The following is a 27,045-nucleotide window of genomic DNA, read 5'->3' on the forward strand; positions in this document are numbered from 1 at the left end:
CTGTAAAGTGGAAATAAAATGCAACCCAATAAACCATCAGTAACATGGAGTACCATCACAGCCTCACACAGACTTACACAGGCTCTGACCTTACTCAGGAATTACTAACCTCATCACACACAGTGACTACACAAGACTGAGACACCATCAGTAACATGGAGTACCATCGCATCCTCACACACACTTACACAGGCACTGACCTTACTCAGGAATTACTAACCTCATCACACGCAGTGATTACACAAGACTGAGAGACCATCAGTAATATGGAGTACCATCACAGCCTCACATCCACTTACACAGGCTCTGACCTTACTCAGGAATTACTTACCTCATCACACGCAGTGATTACACAAGACTGAGACACCATCGGTAACATGGAGTACCATCACAGCCTCACACACACTTACACAGGCTCTGACCTTACACTGGAATTACTAACCTCATCACACACAGTGACTACACAAGACTGAGAAACCATCAGTAACATGGAGTACCATCACATCCTCACACACACTTACACAGGCTCTGACCTTACTCAGGAATTACTAACCTCATCACACGCAGTGATTACACAAGACTGAGACACCATCGGTAACATGGAGTAACATCACAGCCTCACACACACTTACACAGGCTCTGACCTTACTCAGGAATTACTAACCTCATCACACGCAGTGATTACACAAGACTGAGAAACCATCAGTAACATGGAGTACCATCACAGCCTCACACACACTTACACAGGCTCTGACCTTACTCAGGAATTGCTAACCTCGTCGCACACTATGAGGCCTCAGGCTGTGTATGTCATCGCAGTGGATAATATATGCACGCCCCTGCAGCGGCGTTCAAATGCACTGGCACGCCTGCGTTTCGCCGATCACCCCTCCCCATCACCTACCAAAACGGCACTTCCTGTCAATCACTCTGCGATGGGTCTGTGCAGTCACTACGATCTAATAGAGCAGGAAGTCCACTTCTGACATCCCAAGTGATGTCAGTAGGACCTCCCACAAACGGCAGGCGTTCCTAAGGGAACGCTTCCGTTTGTGCAGCCACCCCCCCCACCCGCCTACAAAACGGGGCGAGCTGTCAATCAACATCGACAGCCGTCCCGTTTTGTTGCGAGCCCCAGAGTGAGTGAAGGCCTCACTCGCTACAGGGCACGCGCCGCGTGTGCGCACTGGACCACCATTGACCCGCTTGCGAGCGGGCCTGAATCAGGCCCTGAGCCTTGGAGAGAAAGAAAGTGGATGGAGATAAAATACCAACCAATCAGCACCTGTCGTTTTTTTAACCACAGCCTGCGACATGACAGTTAGGAGCTGATTGGTTGGGATTTTCTCTACATTCACTTTATCTCCATCCAATGCTTAGTAAATAAACCCCACAGTCTATAAAGTGACAGTTACAGTAGGGACTGTTTGGTTGGTACTTTATCTCCCTACACTTTATCCCTTTCCGAGCTTTGACAAATCTCCCCCAATGTTTCCTTTTCTAATGTCATAAAATTACTTTAGTCACCAACAACTACTGTATAATCATCACACAATTTAACCCCCGATTCATTAACACAAACATATGTCTACAGAGTCCAGACATGAACACATAAAACATACACACATATTTATTGGACACTGGAATAATGACAATAAGTCAGTCCCACCCCCTACTAAGAACAAAATTGTCCTCCTTCTGTGCAGGGTCTATAAACCGGTGTCTGTAAACCAATAGGTAATTCCCCAGTGTTAAAGAGGCTTTTCCATGGCTCGTTACAGATCAGCGACCTTCTGCAACATTTGGTGGAACAGAATATGGGACCATTGTCACAGGAATCTCCAAAAAAGTTTATGCAACTGGTGCAACATTTGCGAACGGTCAGCTTTGAGCATATGGAAGGATTGTGGAAATCAATATCAGGAAGACAACATTACAGGTAAACCAGTAACGACAGAAAAAAATCAGGAAATGTGATGTTCTTATCATTTTTGTTGCCTACAAAAAGTGTCTAGTGGTAGGGCCACAGCTACAGAAGCCGCCACTGTGACCACAATACGCTATGGACCCGATGGAATTAGCTGCAGGTATCGACCGCAGAAGCCACGAGTTATATTACCACGCGCATTGCAGGTTATTTTCATCATGCATGCTCCAGCGAGCTGCGCAATTATATTGTAAAAGCCTATTTGCGGCACCCACACAGTATTTCTACAGTGCGCAACCTCGGGAAAGTGCAGGAAAAAATGGGGAAATCCCCCTCAACCCCCAAAGAGTGGCAAATAACATTGGATAAGAGCAGTGGCAGTTCAAACTCTTAGAGTTGTGGGGGGCTGCAATCGCCTGGGCTTCTGGTATTATAGGTAGACAGTAAAAATGTCAACAATGTCTATATAGACACCACATGTTAGACAGACAAAAAGTTGACAGGGACAAAAGGTCGACACAGTAAATTTCGACATGGAAGAAGGTCAGCAGGTACATATGGTTGATGGGTCAAAAGGTCATCATGAAAATGGTCGACACAAAAATGGTGGACACTTGGTTTTTAGGTGACCATTTGTGTGTCAACAGGGTTCCGGACTATAGATAGACAGTAATTACTGTAGATAGACAAAAGTCAGACACACTAAACTTCGACATGTAAGAAGGTCAACAGGTACAAAAGGTCGACAGGGTCAAAAGTTCGACAAGCAAATAGCCGACACAAAAATCGGCCACACTTTTTTTATTTTAGTGTTAGGGTTAGGCACTTACTGGAGGGTTAGGTTTAGGCACTTACCCCCACGGTTAGGGTTAGGCACTTACCCAGATGGTTAGGGTTAGGCACCAGTAGGGAGGGTTATAGTGCATACACACGGTCAGATAAAAAGGACGATATAAACGATAATGATATCGTTTGATCATTTATATCGTCCTTTTTTTTAGCCCCCTCCAATGACAAAGCGACCATCGATGCGCGGGTACGGATGGTCGATATCGACCAGGTTAGCCTGTTTACTATAGGGACCCACGATCGTTGATCGCTGCTCGTTATAGTAGATTGGTGGTTGGTGCATGTGATGGATGTTCGATATCGAACATCCAGCACATGCAGAACGATCAGACAACGATATCTGATCATTGTCTGATCATCCCGTGTGTACGGGCCATTAGGGTTAAGCACCAAGGGGAGGGTTAGGGTTAGGATGAAGATTAGGGCTAAAATTAAAAAAACTAGTTGTCAACCATTTTTGTGTCTTCATGTTGACCTTTAGTGTGTCTGACTTATGTCCTTGTTGACCTTTAGTCCCTGTCTAACTATTGACTGTCTAACATCTGGTGTCTATCTAGACATTGTCTATCTAATTACTGTCTCTCCTATAACACACCCGTGTTGACCATTTTCACATTGACCGTTTGACCCTGTCAACCATGTGTCCCTGTCGACCTTCTTCCATGTTTACCTTTACTGTGTCAACGTTTTTCTCCCTGTCAACATTTTACCCCAGTCGACCTATTGCCTGTCTAACATTTGGTGTCTATCTAGACATTGTCAACCTTTTTACTGTCTATCTATAGTCCGGATACCATTGGTTATTTACACTGGCTACTGCAAGTTGCACAGGGTAGACCACATGCATCAATTATTGGTCCTAGCAGCAATAATTATAATTTCTTATCTCCGCTGTTGGCGGCAATAAGAAATGCGATCCCTTCACTTTTCTTTCAGGAGCTGCTCTGTGCATGCGCGGTTTGGTGAGTTCTGGGGAGGGACCCTACAATAGTTTTTGTGCTGGTCAAGCTCCGGAATGCATTGCATTAGCGAGATCGATGCAATGCTCAAGGGGTTATGTATCATTGATAAATGGGGCCCCCAAGCCTCTACAATAAAAATGTAAATATTTATAATCATACAATTGATATTTAATTGAATGTTACTTTGTTAAATATCCTACACCGAACTCCCTGCAGCAGGCTTGCCTACCATCCCGATTTGGCCGGAAGCCTCCTGAATATCGGGTGCCGCTCTTGGCCCCCCACAGTAACCCCCGCAGTGGGGGGGCGGTGACGCGATTAAGGCTGAATCGCATCATCGTGGCCCCGCTCTCTGCTTCACAATGCCGTTAATTATGGCATTGTGAAGAGGGGATGGGGCCACGATGATGCGATCGCTCAGTTACGCCCCGTCCCTGCCCCCAATACTTTATCATCGCCCGCATGCCCTCCGCTGTATGCAGACATTCAGCTACCTCTCGGAAGGAGGGAGCTGAATGTCAGCAAGTATGCCCTGCACCCATAACTCTCCAGAGTCTTCAGCAGAAATTACTGGGAAAGTGGTACAGCCATTGTCCCAAGTCTCTAGGAATGTGTCACTGGCGACATGATCCCTGAGTCCTGCTCATTTTTTTCCCCCTGTATTTCCAGAACCAGGACCGGCTCAGAGCCCAGTGTTGGTTGCGCTAAATACAGGGGACCCCTACATCTTTTGTCCCCTGTATTTTGGCAACCAGGGCTGGTTCTGAATATCCCGGTGCTGGTTGTGCTTAGAACAGGGGACCCCTACGTCATTTGTCCCCTGTATTTAGCACAACCAGTACTGGGTCTTCAAAGCCCGGTGCTGGTTGTTCTTTTAGGGAGGAGGCCACGCTGTTTGTTTTTCTAATTTTACACAGGTTATAATTTTTTTAACACAGAAGCACAGACTGATCTCATTGATCCCGTCCGTGCTTCTGTGTTTATTTATTTACACACAGATGCATGTATCACGGATCTCCAGCATCTGTTCGTTCGAGTTAGTGAAAACCGAACGCTAAATTGAAATTAATAATATGAATGACAACGAATGATTACACCATTGGACGGCACATCCTAATTTTAAACATAATAAGAGGTTCACCATGCTGAGACTTGTAGTACAATGGAGGTGACAAAGAATACAGGTGCACACTCTGAGTACTAATACAGTGTGCACCTGTATTTTTTGTCCCCTGCGACGTAAAAAACATCTTCTTCCACTCATCATGTTACTGCTATTGTTATTATATAATTACACCCTCCATACGATGATCCTGGTTTTATAACTTGGTTAGTTTGGTATGACCTTGACCTTTGATCTTTCCTGGGTAACTGCATGTTTTGATTAGTTAAGGAAAAAGGTTTGGTACACTTTACTCGGTGAAAATTTTCAAGAGTTTCTCCTCCATTCACGCAGTTTTCATTTATATCACTAGTTCTATTTATATTATTTATTAACCTGCCCAAGGGTAGAGCGATTTTACCACAATCCAGCCAGAGGCAGATCTAGGTCCTGAGAGCAGAAGTCCAGGATTGAGTATCAAACACACACAAAAAACATATTTATTAATCCATATTTTAAGTTATTTATATTTTCTTATTTTCTTAAAACTATCGATAGAATAACTATAAAACAAGTCCAATGTGCGAATAGCCCTTGCTCTGTGTTGTTGGGGAATCCTGTTCCTTCTAGTCGCACTCCATCAATCTGTTCTACTTACAGCAAGTCATAACCCAGGTCACATTCAGTCCTATTCTCACTAACATATCACTTACTTCCTGATATACTCTGTGCTGCTGAGGGACCCTGCTCCTCCCAATATATAACTCTCAGTATGTGGGTCCCTGCTGCCTTCATTCCCCTCCTCACATTATGTCACTGTCCCTGTCACATGCAGCCCTGTCCTCACTAATACATCACTCATCTCCTGATATACTCTGTGCTGCTGGGGGACCCTGCTTCTCCCACTATATAACTCTCAGTCTGTGACTTCCTGCTGCCTCCATTCCCCTCCTCATCATGTCACTGCCTCTGTCACATGCAGCCCTGTCCTCACTAATACATCACTCATCTCCTGATATACTCTGTGCTGCTGGGGGACCCTGCTTCTCCCACTATATAACTCACAGTCTGTGGCTTCCTGCTGCCTCCATTCCCCTCCTCACATCCTGTCACTGCCCCTGTCACATGCAGCTGTGTCCACACTAACAATGGTCATCTCCTGATATACTCTCTACTGCTGGGTGCCCTGCTCCTCCCATTATATAACTCTCAGTCTGTGGCTTCCTGTTGCCTCCATTCCCCTCCTCATATCATGCCACTGCCCCTGTCACATGCAGCCCTGTCCTCACTAATACATCTCTCATCTCCTGATATACTCTGTGCTGCTGGGGACCCTGCTCCTCCCACTATATAACTCTCAGTCTGTGGCTTCCTGCTGCCCCGTTTTGTAGGTGGGAAGGGGGGGTGGCTGCACCCTTAGGAACACCTGGCATATGTGGGTGGCCCTACTAACTTCCCTCATGATGTCACCCACAGCTTAGCAAGCGGCCTGGAGGCTGAAAAAAAAAAAATCCCCACTCTGATTCAGAGCGAGCACTTGCAAACAGCGAGCGGCTCTGAATCAGACCCCAAATGTTTTATAGCACACGCCTATAAAAAAAAAATTGTGACGTCCATTTGTGGTGTTTTAACCTCAGCGGTTTAACCTCTGTTACAAATGCTGGTTTGCAATTCACCAGAAAATTGCCAAAAGAGTTGGAGGCTTTTATATCCCCTGCATGTAATTAGTAATGTCTAGAAATCAGCCAGTGAGAAGGATATGTCTGCAGTGGGAGGTCAGCAAATCACTACACACAAATAAGGAGAAATGTGAAGTCTACCTGCTTCATTAGTCACCTATAGATAACAAGCTGGGGCCATACAGTTGTTATGTAAAAGTAAGACGTCTGTAATCCACAGCGAGCCAGCACTAGCCTAAACCTGTCCTGAGTGAGCGCACAGTGACACTGTACCTACTGTATATAGAGAGATTAATCTGCTTTTGAAACACGAAGTTAATATTTTTATTTCAGTATCGTTTGAGAATGTTTTGGTTGTTTTTTATACCTATATTTGCAGGCGCTGGTTCCTAGACGCAATACCGGCCATTGGTAACCACTTGTCATTACGGTTTCTAAAGCTGAATATTAAAGAACTGACAGAGTTTGAAGCTGCACAGGCCATACCCCTGGCTCTACATTTAATTAAAGCCGATCATGAATCTATTGCGGAAGCTAAGGTATGTCCAGTCACACGTCCCCTGAAATAATTCACTCTGCGCTAATAGCTATGACATGAGATGGTTGTTAAGAGATGATGGGAGTTGTAGTTGGGTACAACAGAAGAGGGAGGGCCGTCTTCAGCGTCACGTAATTGCCAGGTAATTAGACTGATGTAAGAAAAACTGGCCACAAATAACATTGTTTATGTGCCCAAAAATATTGCTAGTGTCAATCCTGAACCCCAAAACCACTGATCAATAATCGCAATCCTGACGATCAATAATCGCAATCCTGACGATCAATAATTGCAAACAACATCGTATCGTATATGGATCTGTCAGATGTCGATCAGGGAGGATGGTGAATCTGGTTGGATGATGACCAGGTCCAATTGAATATAAGGTCATCAAACAACCGCACTAATGGTTTTCTGTCAGTTCTAGTGCAGTACAACCAGATCTTACGAGTTTGCCACACACATATACTGTATGTATGTCACCCGAGCTCCACCCACTCGCCCTTGAATTCTCCATGCCTGGGTGACAGAAGCTGAGAGATGGAGAGAAAACATGGAATAACTAACATGGCAGTTGTAAGATAAACAATCATAAAGAACCACACAACATGGCCGCCATGATTACTACTGATCATGTGCAGGGGCCATCTTGTCTGTACTGTGTAAGAGTGACATGGTGGGAGACAGAAGTCTTCTACTTAGCTCCTATGAGAGACCTGGTTAATTACCTGCGAGCAAGCTGTTCCAGCATCCCTGTACCGCTACCCGTTTGCAGCATACTGGTGAGCAGTATAGAACCCTGCTGTGCTCATGCTCAAGCTCCGCTCCGTCACCAGTTTGCATGTAACAGTGAGTACAGCTGTACCTACTATACTTCAACAAACCAACACCACTTTCAGTCACCCACTGGGATGTGCCTACATAACTTATCAGTTTCAGCACCTGCACACACATCATTTTCAACATTGATGGTATTGACTAGAACAGCAGTTTTTCCAGCATTTGTCCTATTGATTCAATGAGCAATCTTCAACATGGGAAAGGGCTGGCCTATGGTGCCCATACACGCCTGGGTTAGCAGGGAGATCTCCTGGCACGAGTTCTCTCTCCTATATTTTGTCAGATGGGACATATCTGGGCACCCTTACAATTGTGGTCCCAGGGTTGCAGTCACATTTGTCCTTTAAACAATGTGCCACCATGGGGGTTATGTATTAGGTACATGGGGGTTGGGTACGGGATGCGATAAAGGGTACATGTTGCACTTTTTGTAAAACAAAATCAATATCCTTAATACAGAGCAATGTAGGTGCACAGCATTACCGGAGGGTGCTTTGACGATTAGCCCAGTTTGATCACCGTACCAATGTATGTTATACAATACTTAACACAGTTATTTTCTATTACAGTCTTTGCTGGAGGCTGTTAAGTCCCAAGGCGGTTTCCTACTCCAGAAAGTGACCTACCTTGCCTACGGATCATTAGTGCATAAGTTCTGCAGAGTGACAGATTTCTGCTCAGAAGAAGCATTACAGGTAATCACTGTCATTGCTCATTATAATTTAGCAAATAATAGCACTGTACCATTACAGTGGTTGAATTGTACATTATAAATGTTCTTTCCTGTATGAGGTGAGTTTGGTTTGTGCGACAAAGCAACACATGTGCAGTCACAAACTACGAAGGGGTATCATAAAGTTTAAATTATCGCCATGAACAGAATGAGATAAAAAGTTAAATGTAGTACGTTGAACCTAAGTGTCGGATTCAGACCCTCTCGCAAGCGGGCGCTCGCTCGTACGCGCCGATGTTATACATTTGCGCATGTGTATGCATCGCAGTGCGTGAACTAGTTTGTGCGATCGGGAAACACTCGCTCGCCCAGCAAAGACAGCCCAGTGGAATGAGTGACAGGAGAGGCCGTTTGTAGGTGGTAACAGGGGCAGGGCAGTAGTAACGGGGGAGTGGAGTTGCGAACGCAGGCGTGCCTGAGTGTTTCAACGCCGTTTCAGAAGCGTGCATAATTAACAGGCAGCGTCAGAGTACATGTCACCTGGCTGGTTTTTACACTGAAATGCTCACAGTGCTTGCGGTAGGGTAAAGGCAAGGTCAGATGAGATGGAAGCTGATGTACCAATGGTTGTATATACTTCCTGGATGACGTTCGCTAGTGGGCAGCTAAAGACAGGCTGGTGGGCATCTGTAAGCACAAAGTAATCGCTCTCCAAGACATAGTGGGCGTGCTTATGCCTTGCCGTGCGACCGCCTGCCTTGATGTCACTTAGCTGAATTTGCATACGCTGGGAGCGAGCGGCCGCTTCTAGCGAACGGGTCTGAATCAGGTCCAAAGTCTTCTCCACGTAGTCATCCTGCAAAGCCGAACAATTACTGCCAGCGTTTCCTGACCTTCCGCAATCCATCCTGCGTTTGCCTTCGAGAACCACTGTTACACTGCCAAGAACTACATCATTTGGGTTGGCAAATCGCCTGCCCCGAAGTGGCTTCTTCATCCCAGGGAAGAGAAAGAAGTCGCTGGGTGCGAGATCAGGTGAATAAGGGGGATGGGGCCAAATTTCATGGCCACACCTGTCAGCTTTCACAGCGGATGTTTGGCCAGAATGTGCGGCTGTGTTGTCGGCTAGGAGACGGATGCCTTTGCTGATCATACCTTGGCGGTTTTCATTCACAGTGTCTCGCAATGTCTGCAAAACTGTGCAGTAGTAAGCGCTGGTGGTGGTCTGACCCTTCGGAAGGTAATCGGTTAGGATTACACAACAAGAGTCCCAAAAAACAGACAACATGACCTTCCCTGCTGATTTCTGCACCTTAGCCTCTTTGGGAGGGTGGAGGAAGAGTGTTTTCACTCCTTGCTCATTTCTTTGGTCTCTGGATCATACAGGTAAACCCATCATTCATCCATAGTCATGAGACACGCAAATACATTCTCCTCATTCTGCTCCAACGGAGTCAACATCTGCAGTGAAAGTTCACGTGGACTTTGCTTGTGAAATGGGGTCAGCAAGTGGGGGAACCCTTCGTGATGACACTTTAGACATGTGCAGTTGCTCATGCATAATCTTCCACACACCTCCATAACTAAGACCAACGTCTTTCATGATTACTTCAATGGTTAGTGACCTGCCTTCGAGGACAAGAACCTCCACTTTCATCACCGTGTCAAGATCATCCATGATTGAGGGTCAACCGCATTGAGGCTCATCTGAGAGGGACATGTGTCCAGGTTGAAAGTCCTTCTCCCCCTCACAACCGTGTCATATGATGGACTTCCATCACCATAAACAGCCACCATTTCATCATGGATTTGGTGGGCGCTGTTACTCTTCAAATGGAGAAACTTAATAACTCTGTGGGCTTCAGTTTTATCCATCATGCAGGTTACTGGCATCTACCAGCACCAGAAACTAAACAAGTTGACCTAAGTAGCTGTTATTAGTTATTTACAACATTATGCACATAAGGATCAATGATTATGTTGATCAATTATAACCGGATGTCTCAATAACTTCATGGTGATAATTAAATCTTTCTGATACCCCCTCGTATCGGAACATCCACAGTCTTCCCCACTTAAATCTTATTTTAACATTTTGCCATGCAACACAAAACCTTGTTTTGGCCCCTCAACAGCATCCTCTATAGTGCCCAACGTAGCGAGATGTAAAGCCTTATGCTTACAAATCCAGATGTACAACAGCGGTATACAATCGGGAAGCCGGCTGCCGGAATCCCGACAGGTGGCTTCCCGACTGCTTTATCCCGGCGAGGGTTAAATGACAGGAGTCTATTTGTAGACGCCTGTCATTTTCCCGACGGCGGGAGACCGGTGTCCGGCATCCCGATCGAAGGGATGCCGGGCGCCACGAGCGGACAGCCACAGGGGGGGAGGGTTAGGGTTAGAGTCTGTGGCATTTGTGCAACAGACCTTCATTTTTGCAGGCTTGTGAATGGCCTTTCTATAGTACTGTACGTTTACCATTCTCCTAAAACAGAATAGAAGAATACCAATTTAAAAGACACAAGGTCTAGATCAGATGGCAGCTCCTTTGCATAATTCACCATATTAACCAGATTAGTGTATGTACAACTCTATATGTATGAAATGTAAATTGAAAAAAAAAAATCTATACTCATTTTCTTCGCTGCTTGATACCAATAATGTTTGTCAGTTCACTTGCCATAAAACTTTAACACTGAAAAGAAAATGATGTTTTAATATGTAAATATAAAGAACCTGTCTCTTCAATTGCTGAGGCCTTATCTTGAAGCAAATGAATGCGGTATATCTCTGGATTCAGGGAGCTTGTTCTAGCACTAAGCCAGGCTGAGCTCTGCTTCCCACCCCAGTATAATCATATCATGTCTTCTTGAAGCTAATACATTTACAAAAGAAAACTATATACGATTAGCAGCATAATGGTTCTGTAAACGAGAATTTCAGGATTAATCCACTATCAGCAAAATAATGTATGACTTCATTCATGCTATGTCATATATTTCTGTTGACTTGAAAGGTACAATTTCTATATTCAAATTGGCTTCTCCCAAGAGAGATAGAGGAACATCGGCAGTGCACATCTACTGAAGCCCGCCATGTTTTCTTACACTGCTCTGCTTTAAATCGTCAGGTAGAAACAGGCAAACGATGACTGACAGTTTGGCAGATTTGCTTTGCCGAAATGCACATCATACATAGATCAGGGGCGGTGGTAGCAGAGCATCTCACACTCTGCAAAATCATCTTTGCAAACTCTGAGATCCCATGATAAATGTAATAGGGAGGCAATCGGGAAGCCGACTGCCTAAATACCGGCAGCCGGCTTCCCAACTGTCTTGACCCGGCAAGGGTGAAATGCCGGGCGTCTAGATATAGACGCCCGCATTTCCCCAACGCCGGGAGACCGGCGCCCGGCATCACGATCGTAGTGATGCCGGGCGCCGCGAGCAGACAGCCGCTGGGGGGAGGGTTAGGTTTAGGGCTCCCGGGGGGACTTAGTGTTAGGCACCCCCCCGGGAGGGTTAGGGTTAGGCTAGGGGGAGGGAGGGTTAGGGTTAGGCACCCCCGGGGGGGGACAGGGTTAGGCACCCCCCCGGGGGACTTAGATTTAGGCAGCGGGGAAGGGGGTGGTTAGGGTTAGGCACTTAGAGAGGGGATTAGGGTTAGGCACTTGGGGGGGGAAGTTAGGGTTAGGCACCCCTAAGGAGGGTTAGGGTTAGGGGGGGTTAGGTTAGGTTAGTGGATACTTACCTATCCACGATCGGGATTTCCAGCGCTGTCGGGCTTCCGCTGCGTCGCACTCTGCTTATGTCGGGCTGCCGCTGACGGGAAACGAACCGCCGGCCATGCGGCCGACGGTATTTCATACCAATTCCATGTAATATGCGAGAGGAGCTTCAGCTGTCTGTAATTTCGTGGAGAGCTAACACTTTACAGCAGAGATTTGGGGGCATGGCTGTTTTGTCTTTGGCAGTCCCGGTTTCCCCTCCTTGGCACCCCTGAGTGTGGTGCAATGACAGTGGAAGTGACAGTAACTGCAGCCATCTCCTCCATTCTCACCAGTGACCAGTGTGCAAACCCTTTATTCCTGTGCACATGGGTTTGGAAAATAGTGCGCATCATGGAGGAAATGTTGCCGAAACCCAGACTCAGCCTATAACTGTAACGAGACGCGTTTTGCACAATCCAGGAGCACTTTGGACAGAAGGGATTTTCTAAGCACATTTCAAACAATGAAAACCAAACAAGCAAAAGGTTCCCTCGTAATGCCTGAAATGGGCAATAAGGCGCGTGCAACCGGAAAGAAATTATGAAAAACAAGAGTAGAACTTTAATCGCTGATTCGCATGTAGCACAAACGCAATTCCAGTTGTATACAGAAGGAATTAACGCCATTGTGGGCCCAGCTCTGATGATAAACTACACATTCTGCCGAATGATAATCCCCAGAAAGGCAAAAAATCGTAAATCGTAAATTATATCGCCATAACTTTACACCCCTGCGAAACAGCTTGTTCTGCCTAAGAGCCGCGCCCGGGTGACAGGAGCCACTGCCAAGAGCCACGCCCGGGTGACAGGGGGCGTGGTCTATTCGCAGGAGGCATGGCCACGCCCCCTTAGGGGAAAAACCACAGAAAAAAAAAAATTTTAGCAGCGTGCTGGAAGGGGGGGCGCTGTGAGCCCCTCAGCCCGGCGCACAGCCAATGGGGGGCACGATCAGCATGATCGCTCCCCCCATAAGCATAGGAGACTGCTCCAGCTGCTTCTTAGTGCCGAACCTGGGCCCCTCCAACAAGCCCGGGACCGGTTAATTTGTACCCGCTCTCCGCCTTTCAGCGGTCCTGCACAAGACCCAATCCATGTGCAATATTTACAAAACGTGTCAGCCTACACAGCTTCCATCACCGGCACATCACTTCAGCTGGCCCAAATGTTCAGCTGGGGGCGCAGGGCTCAGTCTTTCAAGGCTACAGCGCTTAGGGCGATGGCCCTGTCATCCCTTACCTTGAGCCGCCCCTGCCAGTAACGACCATTCAGCCATCGCAGTGAAATAACTAAGGTGCGCACAACTGCGTTTCGTATGTCTGCAAAGATGCGTAAGCAAATAAATAAATACTGCGCTGGTGTGACCCTGTCAGAAACAACAATCAGTTGCATCAATAATAGATATCACATATATTTAATAAAAATTGTCATAAATACAAATACACACACAAAGACACTAGACAATATCAACAAGACTAAACCTAAAAAAAAAAACTAATTGTGTAATAAATGGCTATTAAGTGTGACACAATGTTATCTCATGGAACGATAGATACTGAGGGGGTCATTCAGACCCGGTCGTAAGCGCCGATGCGCTCGGAGCAGGTCGATGGCCCCCCACAGAGCATGCGCACGCCGGCGCCGGCGCCGTCGTGCGCATGCGTGAGACCCGCTACGACCAACAGCGCCGGTCATAGCAGGTCTCAATCCAAAGGGGGCAAGCTGTCGATGTTGATTGACAGCTCGCCCCGTTTGGAAGGCGGGCCGGGGGGGCGGCAGCCCAAACGGGGGCGTTCCCATGGGAATGCCTACCGTTTGGGGGCGGCCCCACTGACATCACTAGTGATGTCAGTGGAGAGCTTCCAGCTCAGACAGAGCCGAAAGCTCTCCGGGGCTTATGACAAGGGAGACCCTACCCTAGGGTCTCGTCGTAACCCACGATGGTGGCGATGGTCTTGACCATCGCGACCATCACCTTAGGCGGTCGTAAGGCTGTGGGTGTTAATTCAAGAGGTCCTCCCCTCATTCAGACCGACCTCACGCTCTGTGCGACCGGCTCTGAATGAGGTCCTTTATATCAAACACAATTGTATCCGATGAAGGTTTTATATAGCAATGTCCCATGTACAAATGAATGTTAATCATGAATTGACAGCCATGATAATGAAAGAAATCCAGCACTTGATATAGGTAACCAATGTATAGTATTGGAATGTTTAAAAACATATATTTAGAACAGTCATAGCCCGCAAGTGTTATAGGAGGAGAAAGGACAGTTGGAGAAATTCAATGACACCTGCTAAGATGTATTGAACCCATTTAGGATTAGTGGATGGAGCCCCCGTGCAGGGGATTTACTGTATTTAAAATGTATTTATTTTTTTATCCTAAGGGGATCTAGCCACGCTTCCCGCGGTTAGGCCACTCCCCCTTCCCCCCTGAGCCCGGCACGGTTCTCAACGCTCCTGGAAACATCTCCACTTCAAATAACCTGCACTTTAGTAAATATACCCCTAAGCTGTTTAATCTGTTTCATATATGGCCCAGTGATAGTCCATGTTCACTGCACAAGCCGGCGAATGAGGGGCAGAGAGTGTGACAATATTAATAACAACAATAATGAGATTTGGAAAGGGGGCAGATGACCACTGGTGGCTGGTTGTGACTGTAAAAGTAGAGTGCTCATTGGTTCTCATGTTTCTGTATACACACAGGGGAGACAAGCATACATTGGCCCTCATTCAGAGCCACTCGCTAGCGGCAGTACGCTCGTTCCGAGCGATGTTCGCACATCTGCGCATGCGTACGGTTTTTAGTACGCATGCGCGAACCAGTCAGTGCGGCCGAAAATCGTTGGTACGCAATATAGCGAGGGCCTGCTATTTTGAGTGACAGAATGAGGCGTATGTGGGTGGTAACAGGGGAAGGTGCTTGAAAACGGGGAGTGGAGATCCGAACGCAGGCGTGCTTAAAGGTCAAAACGGGCGTTTAAAGGGAGTGCATAATTAATACAGCAGCGCCACTGACCACGTCACTTGGTTTTTTTAAACTCAGAACTGCTCGCAAAATAGCGGTTGAAAACACCAACCACAAGAATAGCGAGCAGTTCATACGCTGTACGATGTACTCGATTAATCTAATAAATAGCGGACATGACGTATGGTGCGTGCGGCCAGGGGGCGTTTTTATCAAATAAACGAGCGTATGTTTTGCTCGCTCGTTCAGACTTAGAGGTGGGAACAGACTGCAATTTGCGAACGGATCATTTGAATAGCCACCCCTTGTTTTTGAACGAACGACCACAAATAGCGAACGGCTCTGAATCAGGCCCATTGTTAGTAATTAAGCATTATAGAATTAGTCAATCATTGACTCATGTTGTTCTATATATGTCCTTATCTATGAATTGCTAATTACTCCATGAGGAAAGGCGACATGTCCATAGTATGATGAGGTCTGGGTTTATCATTTGTTCAGTATGATGACTCGATCATTACAATGTCAGGAAATCTGTATGTAGTAATCATATACAGTATTACAATCATGATCTATATATTCGTGTATAGAGTGTTTTGATTAAAAGTGTGTATATAGTGATCATGTATCCGACTCCACGGTCTGTATGTTCGTGTATACAGCAAGATGTTTGCCTTATTATATTCGTTAAAGTATACAGTATATAGTAATTGTATATGATATATTTATTTCCTGCTCCCGCCTTGTGTATATTTTGTGAAATCCAGATCTTGTTGTATTGTTATGTCTGTTTCATGATGACTGTAATTACTTGTTTCTGACATTAACCATACTTGTGCTGATTTTGATAAAGAACCCTGTGAAATATATGTCCCTATTGTATATCCGTATCCTCCATTCATCCCTTCTCCAAAAGATGGTTCAGTGATACTTGTATCTAGCTGGTTATTATCAGGAGTATTAGCCCTTTAAAGGATGGTCTGGATCTCTAAATCTATATTCAAGCCTTTAGGTATTAGTGTCTTTAGGGTAATAATCCATTTGATCTCTTCTTTACTGAGCGCTTTGTCGTAGTTTCCTCCTCTCCAGTTTCTTTTCGCCTCCTTGATCCCTATGAAGAATAGTTTGGTCTTATCTGGATTGTGTTCAGTCTTATGGGGGGTATCCACTTAGCGATTTAAACAAGCGATTGCACGATAACGATGTCGTTATCGTGCAATCGCTTGCAAATCGCGCATGCATCGGGCATGTTTTGGACGGAAGCGATGCCCACGATGAGCGTGCCCGCGGGTCGCTTCCGACATCCGACATCGCCCGTACATGCAGGTCAACCTGACGATCTCGTCAGGTTCTGCATGTGCGGGGATGAGGGATGTGCCGGGACTGAACGAGTGAACATTCAGTCTAGGCACATCACTAGCTATACAAACGAGAGCACAATTGCAATGTCGCAATCGTGCTCTCATTTGTATATCGCTAAGTGGATACCCCCCATTAGTATGAAACACTGTGGAGCTTATTCAGACCCGCTCGCTAGGATGTGAAGGCTCCTAGCTGGCCAATATTTGCAATCTGCGCATGAGTATGCATTGCAATGTGCAGGCACGAACCACTGCGAAATATCAGGAAGCGCCGCTCGCCCGGCATAGACAGCCCAGCTGAATGAGTGACAGGAGAAGCCGTTTGTGGGTGGTAACAGGGGCTGGCCAGTGGAAACAGAAGTGGAGGTGCAGAGAGTGGGAGAGTGGAGGTGCAAACGCAGGCGTGCCTGAGCGTCTCAATGCCGTTTCAGAGGCGTGCATAATTAAGAAGCAGCGTCATAGTACACGTCACCTGGTTGTATTTCACACTGAATTGATCGCCGTGCTTGCGGCAGGGTATAGTCAACCTCAAGCGCTGCGATCGCATCCGATTGTACTCGATGTACCATTGTTTTCATGCACTGCTCAAGCAGGCGAATGATGGGCAGAGGGGGTGCCAATATTAATAACAACAATATTGAGATTTGGAAGGGGGCAGATGACCATTGGTGGCTGGGTGTGACTGTAAAAGTAGAGTGTTGCCCCTGGGGGTTAACATTTTCCTACAGGTATAACTCACCTCTAATTATTATTATTATTTTGCTGATTGATAACTTTGACGTAACGCTCTTTGCCAATTTCTGTCCTGCAATAAAAAACAGTTTTTGTCACAAATATTCCATTTTTCTTTCTATTTCCAGCCTCTCCATGATCTTCTAACAGACTCTGCCAATGTCATGCGTGGCGAGGACATCATTCTGGCCCTGAAGGCGCTAGGGAATTCCGGACAACTGGCCAGTTTAAAGTATATCCTGAAGTTCCTCCCGCGATTATCATCAATGGCTTCCCACCTGCCATTACCGATTCAGGCTGCTGCCGCTATGGCCCTGAAAAACGTAGCACTGAAAGATCCCACCAAGGTATCTTTACACAATTGGCCATTTACAGTATTTAATGTTTATTTCCTGTACCTGTATTTTCATCTATGGCTTAAATGTGCACAAAGTACCTGTCTGATGCTACTCAGTCTGACTTGTCTATGTAATCAGCCTATGTACAGAGGCGCCGTACATGTTCTCTCCACGTTCCTGGTCCTCATCTGTCCAGGCATGAGTGTGCATGTCACACCTAATGTGCATGGTGCATGCAGTTGGGGCCGCACGTGCCACAGCCGCGATTAGGTCATCACGCAAACGTGCGCGGTGACCTTATTTAGATCAGGCTCCAATTTTAGAAATATATATAACTAATAACTATGACTTATAAGTGCCTGCCTGACACTGTACAGGGGTTAGTGGAGAGCGTACGTGTAATGTGGTTTATATGATATATTAACCAGATGTTGGAACATCACACATGATGAAAGAGTTGTCCGTGTGATTCTATGCATCTCTAGCACTTAACTCATTGGACCTCATTCCGACCCGCTCGCTAGCGCTGTGCGGTCGCAAGCAGCCCGATGGTTTGCGAACGCGCATGCACACACTTTTTTCTGCGTGTGGGTGAACTACTCTGTGTGATCGCAGCCCACTTGCTCGCCCAGCAAAGACAGCCCAGTGAAATCAGTGACAGGAGAGGCCGTTTGTGGGTGGTAACAGGGGCAGTGTAGTAAAAACGGGGGTGTGGAGGTGCGAACGCAGGCGTGCCTCGGTGTTTCAACGCCGTTTTTAAGGCATGCATAATTAACAGGCAGCGTCGTAGTACACGTCACATGCCGTTTTTTTTACACTGAAGTCCTCACGGTGCTTGCAGCAGGGTAAGGCAACCACAAGCGCTGCAATCGCTACCGATGGTGCTCGATGTACCAATGTTTTAATACACTTCCTGGAGATGACGTGCGCTAGTGGACGTCTCTACATAGGCTAATGGGTGTATGCATACTCAGAGCGATCGCTCGCAGAGCCAAAGTGGGCGTGCTTATGCCTTGGCAAGCGATCACTTCCCATGCCATCACTTTGACAAATTTGTATACGCATGAATGCCAGCGATCGTATCTAGCGAGCGGATCTGAAATAGGTCCATTATACGATAATAAGACATAAAACTTATGAGGGGGGAAAGAATAATATTTTCTGTCTATACAATTCTAGGCACAGTCTGTAATGTATGATGAAAAATGATTTTAAAGCATTTCTGTAGTACTGACTGTGTGATATGCAGACAAATGACTTTCCTGCATATTGCTGGTTGTGTTATGCTGAGTACGTAAGACACAGCATTTAGTCCGGGATCATAGCAAAGGAGATTGGCCCCTATGTCTGTCATGTGCTGTGCATTCTATTCTGCTACAGGCTTGGGTACAGGATGCCGACACGTTGGGAGCCTGACGGTCAGAATCCTGATGCCAGCATCCCGACAGGGTTAGGATACCGACACCTGTCAGTCAGTATCCTAACCCACCCCCTCTCCCTACCCCTAACCTTCTCTCCACGCTGCCTAAACCTAACCCTCCCCCCTAGTGCCTAACTCTAACCTCCCCCCTTAGTGCCTAACCCTCCTCCTAACCCCACTACCTACCGGGATTCTGGCAGGTGATTGGCCGGGATTACAATGCCGGCATTCTAAGCATCGGTATCCCGACTGTTGGGATTATAACTACGTCCCCTGCTACATATAAGGCTTTGTCCCCATCTCCCATCCAGGAAGCTAGGCAGTTATCAGTCTTTACCAATTATTTAGGTATGTGATACAATAGTTCAATAGCTTTTGTTTCAAATAGTAAAATAGTAATTAAGTGACTGAATGATCCCATGACAACAATTATATTAGATTTGCATTTATGCTTTTTTTAAATATATTTTTTCATTCTTCATTAACTACTTGGTGAAATGTCACAAACAGAGTAAATGTCATAAACGCTGTCCATTTTCCCATCCTTCCTTTCAGGTCTTTGATATTTGCCTGCAGTTATGTATGGACCTGCAGCAACATCCAGTGCTCCGCATGATAGCTGCCGCGATTATCATGGACAACAGGCCGCCGCCTGCCATTGTCATGACCATTGCTAAATCTCTGGTGAACGAGGCCGATGTGCAAGTGGGGAATTTTGTGTACACTTTACTGAAGAGGCTGAGTAAGAGTTCCACCCCTGATCTGCATGAAGTGTAAGTTTGTAGCATGTCTTTGCATAGACCTGGCACCCTCAGATGCTCAGAAACTGTGCCAGCCAATGTTGGCCACATGCATCAGTGGTACAGTCCAAGGCATTGTAGGGTTATAGTCCAAGACAATGTAGGGTTACAGTCCATTGTAGGGTTACAGTCCAAGACATTGTAGGGTTACAGTCCAAGACATTGTAGGGTTACAATCCAAGACATTGTAGGGTTATAGTAGTCCAAGATGTTGTACTGTACAATCCAAGACATTGTAGAGTTATAGTAGTACAAGACATTGTAGGGGTTTAGCCCTAGACATTGCGGGTTATAGTAGACCAAGACATTGTAGAGTTTTAGTCCAAGACATTGTAGGGTTATAGCCCAAGACATTGTTGGGTTACAGCCCAAGACATTGTATGATTACAATCCAAGACATTGTAGGGTTATAGTAGTCTAAGACGCTGTAGGGTTACAATCCAAGACATTGTAGGGTTATAGTAGACCAAGACATTGTAGAGTTTTAGTCCAAGACATTGTAGGGTTATAGCCCAAGACATTGTAGGGTTACAGTCCATGACATTGTAGGGTTATACCCCAAGACATTGTAGGGTTACAGTCCAAGACATTGTAGGTTTATACCCCAAGACATTGTAGGGTTACAGTCCAAGACATTGTAGGTTATTGACATTAGCTTGAGAAGAAAGAATGGGGAAAGCCAATTATTTCTCAACCAGAAGACCTCTGGCTATGCAGTCTCTCACTACTTGTAATAATGCATAAATGGAAAGCCAAGATCATGGTCTACAAACTTTAAATAATGGTTCACAACTCCAGTTGACACCATCACCATAATTTTGTAAGCAGAAGACCCCAATTTGATGCTCCCCTCTTGAATAGGTCATAAGGAGGCTCAGATCACTAATCTCTCATAAGTCTTAAGGTGGGTACACATAACCGATGGTGCCGGTGCACAACATACCGGGCTGGCGGTACACACTGTATGATCCGGTGACTGACTGCCCTATATGTCGGTGTTGGCAGCTAGGTCGCTCCGTCGTCCGTGCATGTGCAATTCTGCACGTGCAGAGAACCCATTTGCAAAGTGAGTGACAGGTAGTTTGGGGGAGGTAATCGGGGGAAGGGTCAGAAAAACGCAGGTGTGCCTGAGTGTTTAAACGCCGTTACATGCATGTGCATAAATTAACCATTGTGATCGCATATACGCAGCACGAGAGCTCTCTGCATGTCAGGGGAACCTCTGTATTTAAGACAGGTCAGACCTTCCACAAGGCAAGCATGGCTGGTCGATGTGCGTCAATGTTACTGATATTTATGCTGATATAGGACTTCAGATGCAGACGAAAAGGCAGCATTGGGGCGTCACTATGCTCGGCGCAGAACTACATATTACCTCCCAGGGAGTGGAACTAACTCTGGGAACATACCACTGCATGCGCATTGGTGTGATCGAGTTGGGAGCTTAATCATCTGTTTGTTACTAGGGCGGCTGTCTGCAACCTGGCAATTACACTGCTGAAGTCGAAATTTGAAGAAACAAGAAACGAATTTCGCAGTGGATTCACCTACGACACATTTACAGGTACAGCGACAATCTTGCGTAAATAATCTTAAGCGCAGGAATTATCAGGCAGCTATTATTCAATTACCAATTGATAAGCCACTTTAATTTGATATTAGGATTATTTTTTGGAGCACTTTTGGGGGTTACACCACCCTTCAACAGATGAGCCAGCCGGAAAAGAAGCACATGGTACTATTTCACCAATTAACATTTTCGCAATGGGGCCACATTTTTTGCAATTTCACAAAATACCCTGTTTTGCATTACGATAGCTCTATTCCAATAACTAGACTTTTTAAACATATTTTGACTAGATATATTTTTAATGTAATCTGCCCTGTATTGATCTGATCATTATTGACCTAATTGCAAAGAGACGCTTTAACTATATAATTCTATTCTGCCTATTTAATTTGTAACTGTGGGCCTGATTCAGAGCCGCTCGTAAGCGGCCGCTCGTTCGTTCCGAGTGATGTTTGCACAACTGCGCATGCGTACGGATCGTAATACGCATGCGTGAACCAGTCAGTGCGGCCGAAAATCGTTTGTTCACTAAATAGCGAATGCCTGCTATTTTGAGTGACAGGAGGAGGCGTATGTGGGTGGTAACAGCTGAAGGTGCTTGAAAACGGGGAGTGGAGATCAGAACGCAGGCGTGCTTAAAGGTCAAAACGGGCGTTTTAAGGGTGTGTATAATTAATACAGCAGCGTCACTGACCACATCACTTGGTTATTTTATAGTCAGAACTGCTCGCAAGATTGCGGTAGGAAAAACCAACCACAAGAATAGCGAGCAGTTAATACGCTGTTTGATGTACTCGTTTAATCTAATAAACAGCGGACATGACGTATGATGCGAGCGGCCTGAGGGCGTATTTTTCCAAAAAACGACCGCATGTTTTGTTCGCTCGTTCAGCCCTAGAGGCGTGAACAGACCGCAAAGAGCGAACGGTTCATTTGAATAGCCACCCCTTTTTTCTGAATGAGCGAGCGCAAATAGCGTCCGGCTCGGAATCAGGCCCAGTGCGTCAAACTGCCTTTTACTTACTTAATGACGGTTTTAGTAATAACATTTGTTTTTTTATCTCAGATTCCCTCGTGTCAGGGTTTGAGAGCACGTTTAACATACTGCAGAGCCCAGGTGACGTCCTCCCTGTGGCCGTTCTCGGCAGGCTCAAAACTCACTTCTTAGGGGTCTTCACCGATCTGTTTGAGGTAAGAAATCTCTTTGTCCCTGTACCAGAAGCACAAATACATTATTTTGCAATTCAATGTTTGCATTTCATTGTGATTCTATAGATTGGCTGTCATGCTGAAGGACTTCAGGAATTATTAATGAACAGACATTTCTTCTCCTCTGAAAGCAGCCTGCAAAACATAAAGAAAATGATGGATCTGATGAAAAAGGTAGGACATTGCACAAGAGCTGAAATCGTGTTTTTGTATTAAACCTGGACATACAGGACACCGGGAGACAATCACATAAAGCAACAGCACGCCGTGCATATCAATGATACAACTGCCATAAAATATTCTACAAGGAATTGCAAATACACAAATAAGTGTCATGTATAGATGTAAAACTTGGAATTTTCAAGACGCATTAATGTTTAATCACCTGAAAGGGTCATAATTAAATACCAAGTAAAGGCAAACTGCTACCACACATACACACAAACACACATACACACAGACACACACACACATACATAGACACAGTGCCAGATTAAGGTCCACAAGGGCCTGGAGCTGAAATTTATGAAGGGCCTATTGTGTGCCGCCGCAAAAGGTGTGTTCATCACTGCGATTGGGGGATGTAGTCAAAATACCGACGGACGGGATTCCGTCTGTTGAAATCCCGGCGTCGTAATCCCAACCCGGGACTAAACATAGGCGGCTAAATCCCAAATCCAGCCTACACATCGACGCCGGAATCCTGACATAGGACATTCAGATCAAAGGCAAGCGGGGCGCCCTTAGCTGTTAGCCACAGGAAGGGGGGGTTTAGGGTTAGGTACCACTGGGGGGGTTAGGGTTAGGCCCCACTGGTGGGGGGAGTTAGGGTTAGGCACTAAGGGGGGACGGTTAGGTTTAGGCACCAAGAGGGGAGGGTTAAGGTTAGGCCCTAACTGTTAGGGTGCAAGAAGGGAGGGTAAGGAAGAGAAAGGGGGAGGGTTTGTATACTTACCCGACCCCCGTCGGAAATCTGAGCATCACGACTGCCAGGTAATCATACCCAACCCGTGCGGGTGTGACTAGTGATGTGGGGGAGTAACCAGTATTGTGGGGGTGTTGTCTGCACAGGGATGTGGCCTGTCCTGTGTGGTGTGACTAGCCCCTATCTTTAAAAACCTCAATCTCTTTTCCCTTTTCACTTATATCAATAGTGTAAAGCGAGATTCAGCAAAGGAACAACTTCTTGTTAAAATGGCACATGGTGATGACGTAAATCTGAAAATATCTCTATTAAAGAGCACATGGGTCACCTAGTGATGTCATGAATGTGCCATCGCTATCTCTCTCTCTATATTTATATAAAAATACCTGATCTTCTTAATAGTTATAGGGGGGAATTCAGGGCCTGATTCAGAGCCGCTCGTAAGCGGCCGCTCGTTCGTTCCGAGCGATGTTCGCACAACTGCGCATGCGTACGGGTTTTAGTACGCATGCGCGAACCAGTCAGTGCGGTTGAAAATCGTGTGCCTGCTAATTTGAGTGACAGAGTGGGGCGTTTGTGGGTGGTAACAGGGGAAGGTGCTTGAAAACGGGGAGTGGAGATCAGAACGCAGGCGTGCCAAAAGGTCAAAACGGGCGTTTTAAGGGTGTGCATAATTAACAAAGCAGCGTCATCGTCCACGTCAGTTAGGTGTCTTTTAGCCAGAACTGCTCGCATGATTGCGGTAGGAAAATGCAACCACAAGAATAGCGAGCAGTTCATACGCCTTTCGATGTACTCGATTAATCAAATAAATAGCGGAGATGACGTATGATGCGAGCGGCCAGGGGGCGTTTTTTACAAAAAAAGGTCCACATGTTTTGTTCGCTCGTTCAGACATAGAGGCGTCAACAGACCGCAAAGAGCGAACGGTCAATTTAAATAGCCAGCCCCTTTTTCTAAACGAGCGAGCGCAAATAGCGTCCGGCTCTGAATGAGACCCTCAATTCAGTGCAATGTAGAATAGCCGCGGGAGAGAGCTCCTGCAGCTATTCAATACACCGCGCTGTTTAGGCGGCTAAAGGATTTCTTCTCCCACCCCCCTGGGGATGCGAGGAGAAATCTGACAAAAGTGCTGGGCGCGCAGCTGTTTGCCGGCTTAGCGCAGTGCTAATAGCCACGCGCCTGCCACTTTAGTTGGAGAATGCCGGTTACAGCACCTTAACTCCCAGGTTGTCGCGAGAACTGGCATTCTCTGACTTACCTGCTTCACGACAAGGCACACAGTTCATTGAATAGCTGTGGGAGCTCCCTCCCGCGGTTATTCATCATCGCACTGAATTGAATTCCCCCCATACTGAGGTGTTAGATCTTGAAACCATAGTGAGATCCAAAACAGAGTCACTTGGGGCCTGATTTTGCAGTGCTAATGGTACTGCCCCACCGCAAGAAACGGAAAGTGGGAATCTCAGTATTAATGAAATTGTCAAAAAAAAGAAAATAAATATATATATTAAAATTTAAATCTTGTCAGTGCCTGTATACCAGTAATAACTGCTCGCCGCAGCCAGCAGGTAACAACATTGTGGGCTTGATCGATTAGCAGAAGCCAAACAGCCGGCAATACTGACACCTCAGGAGGATCAATCACCCGGCCAGGCCCCCTTCACAGAGCAGTGGGTGTGCTCACTGGGCGGACACGGCTGCTTCAGGGATTGGTGGTGTGGTGACACCTATGTGACGTCACACATACAGGCATATCTAGGATTAATGGCACACAGGGCAAAGAAAACTGCCTAAACCTAACCTCCCTGCACACTAACCCTAACCCTCCCCCTAACCCCGCTAATTACCTTCGGGATTCCAGAGGTCGGGTTGCCAGCACCAGGATTCTGACAGGTGTCGGGATTCCAGTGGCGGCATTCTGTCCCCGGGAATCCCCGCAGCTGGGATATTTACCACATCTCCATGCGGGATGGGCAAAGGATGCTGGCGCTCGGGATCCTGCATCCCATTGCTTGTGTTGTGTGTAAACTGTGTATGCCCTGGACTGACCTCAAAAGATATTAGATCCTTAATTTAGTGGCAAAAAGGCCTCTCAATCCTCTACATATATATATAGATAGAGAGAGAGAGAGAGGGGGGGGAGGGGTAAAGAGAGAGAGGGGGGGAAGAGAGAGGGGGGGAAGGGGGGGAAGAGAGAGCGAGGGGAGGAGGGGGGGGAAGAGAGAGAGAGGGGGGAGGGGAGAATAGATAGAGGGGGGAGAGAAAGAGGGGGAAGAGAGAGGGGGGGAGGGGGGAGAGAGAGAGGGGGGAGGGGGGAAAAGAGAGAGAGAGGGGGGGAAGGGGAGATAGGGGGGGAAGAGAGAGAGAGGGGGGAGGGAGAGAGAGAGAGGGGGGGAGGGGGGGAAGAGAGAGAGGGGGGAGGGGGAAGAGAGAGAGGGGGGAGGGGGGGAAGAGAGAGAGGGGGGGAAGGGGAGATATGGGGGAAGAGAGAGAGAGGGGGGAAGGGGGAGATAGGGGGAAGAGAGAGGGGGGAGAGATAGAGACAGGGGGGAGGGGGAGAGAGAGAGGGGGGAGGGGGAGAGAGAGAGAGGGAGGGGGAGAGAGAGAGAGGGAGGGGAGAGAGAGGGGAAGAATCCCCCTTATTTAGTGATGTATGGCAACACCACAAATATGAGAAAAGAAAGGTGGCACTCTCCAATGCAAAGGTGAAAAAAAAAAAACGTTTAAATGTAAATTAACATCGGTATAGATAAGTCGACGTTTCAAATCCTACCGGCTTTTTCATCAGGACTGTACATACGGGGTGTGCGCTGGCAGCGCCGTGCTGTGACGTCAATCTGGCATTGGAGCTCCCTGGTGTAATCCATGATGAGTAGGCAGGCACTAGGCAGACTGTAGACACTGCCCGCCGAGCCATGCTGCAGCCCTGATTTCCCCCTTCATGGTGTGAATCGCAGCAGGGAAGGGGCGGAGCATCGGACAGCAACTGAAGATGGCCACTCGCAGCCTGCTGGGGTGGAGGGGGGCGTGGCCTAACACCCCCTTCCTAGGGTGACACGCCGCGGGGGGAGGGGCAGTGCATCGGACAGCCACTTGCTGGGAGGGGGGGGTGCTCGCGTCCCGCGGTCCGGGGGGCGGGGCATCGGACGGCCACTCGCAGCCTGGTAAAAAATCCTGACTACAACAGTCGGTGTTGACTGATGCAAGATGCGATGGGCCTATTTTGACAGGCGGCCTGGAGCTGTAGCTCCATCCGCCCCATTGCTAATCCGGCCCTGCATAGACACACACATACATAGACACAGACACACATGGACAACCACATACACATAGACAACCACATAAACATAGACATACATAGAAACACACACAC

The 27,045-nt window shown here is 46.8% G+C and overlaps 1 protein-coding gene across 1 annotated transcript in view; it reads left to right on the forward strand.

Annotated features, from left to right (window-relative positions):
- Positions 1-27,045, forward strand: part of LOC148501691 (vitellogenin-1-like) — a 170,358-nt gene that overhangs the window by 37,586 nt on the left and 105,727 nt on the right. Inside the window, 8 exon segments of the mRNA XM_088450072.1 lie at positions 1,782-1,939; positions 6,899-7,058; positions 8,467-8,592; positions 17,536-17,754; positions 19,721-19,938; positions 21,432-21,529; positions 22,602-22,726; positions 22,811-22,918. Coding sequence (XP_088306198.1) covers positions 1,782-1,939; positions 6,899-7,058; positions 8,467-8,592; positions 17,536-17,754; positions 19,721-19,938; positions 21,432-21,529; positions 22,602-22,726; positions 22,811-22,918 — 1,212 coding nt within the window.

Source organism: Taudactylus pleione, unplaced genomic scaffold, assembly GCF_031769625.1.
Source record: "Taudactylus pleione unplaced genomic scaffold, aTauple2 ptg000506l, whole genome shotgun sequence".
NCBI classification, from domain to species: domain Eukaryota; kingdom Metazoa; phylum Chordata; class Amphibia; order Anura; family Myobatrachidae; genus Taudactylus; species Taudactylus pleione.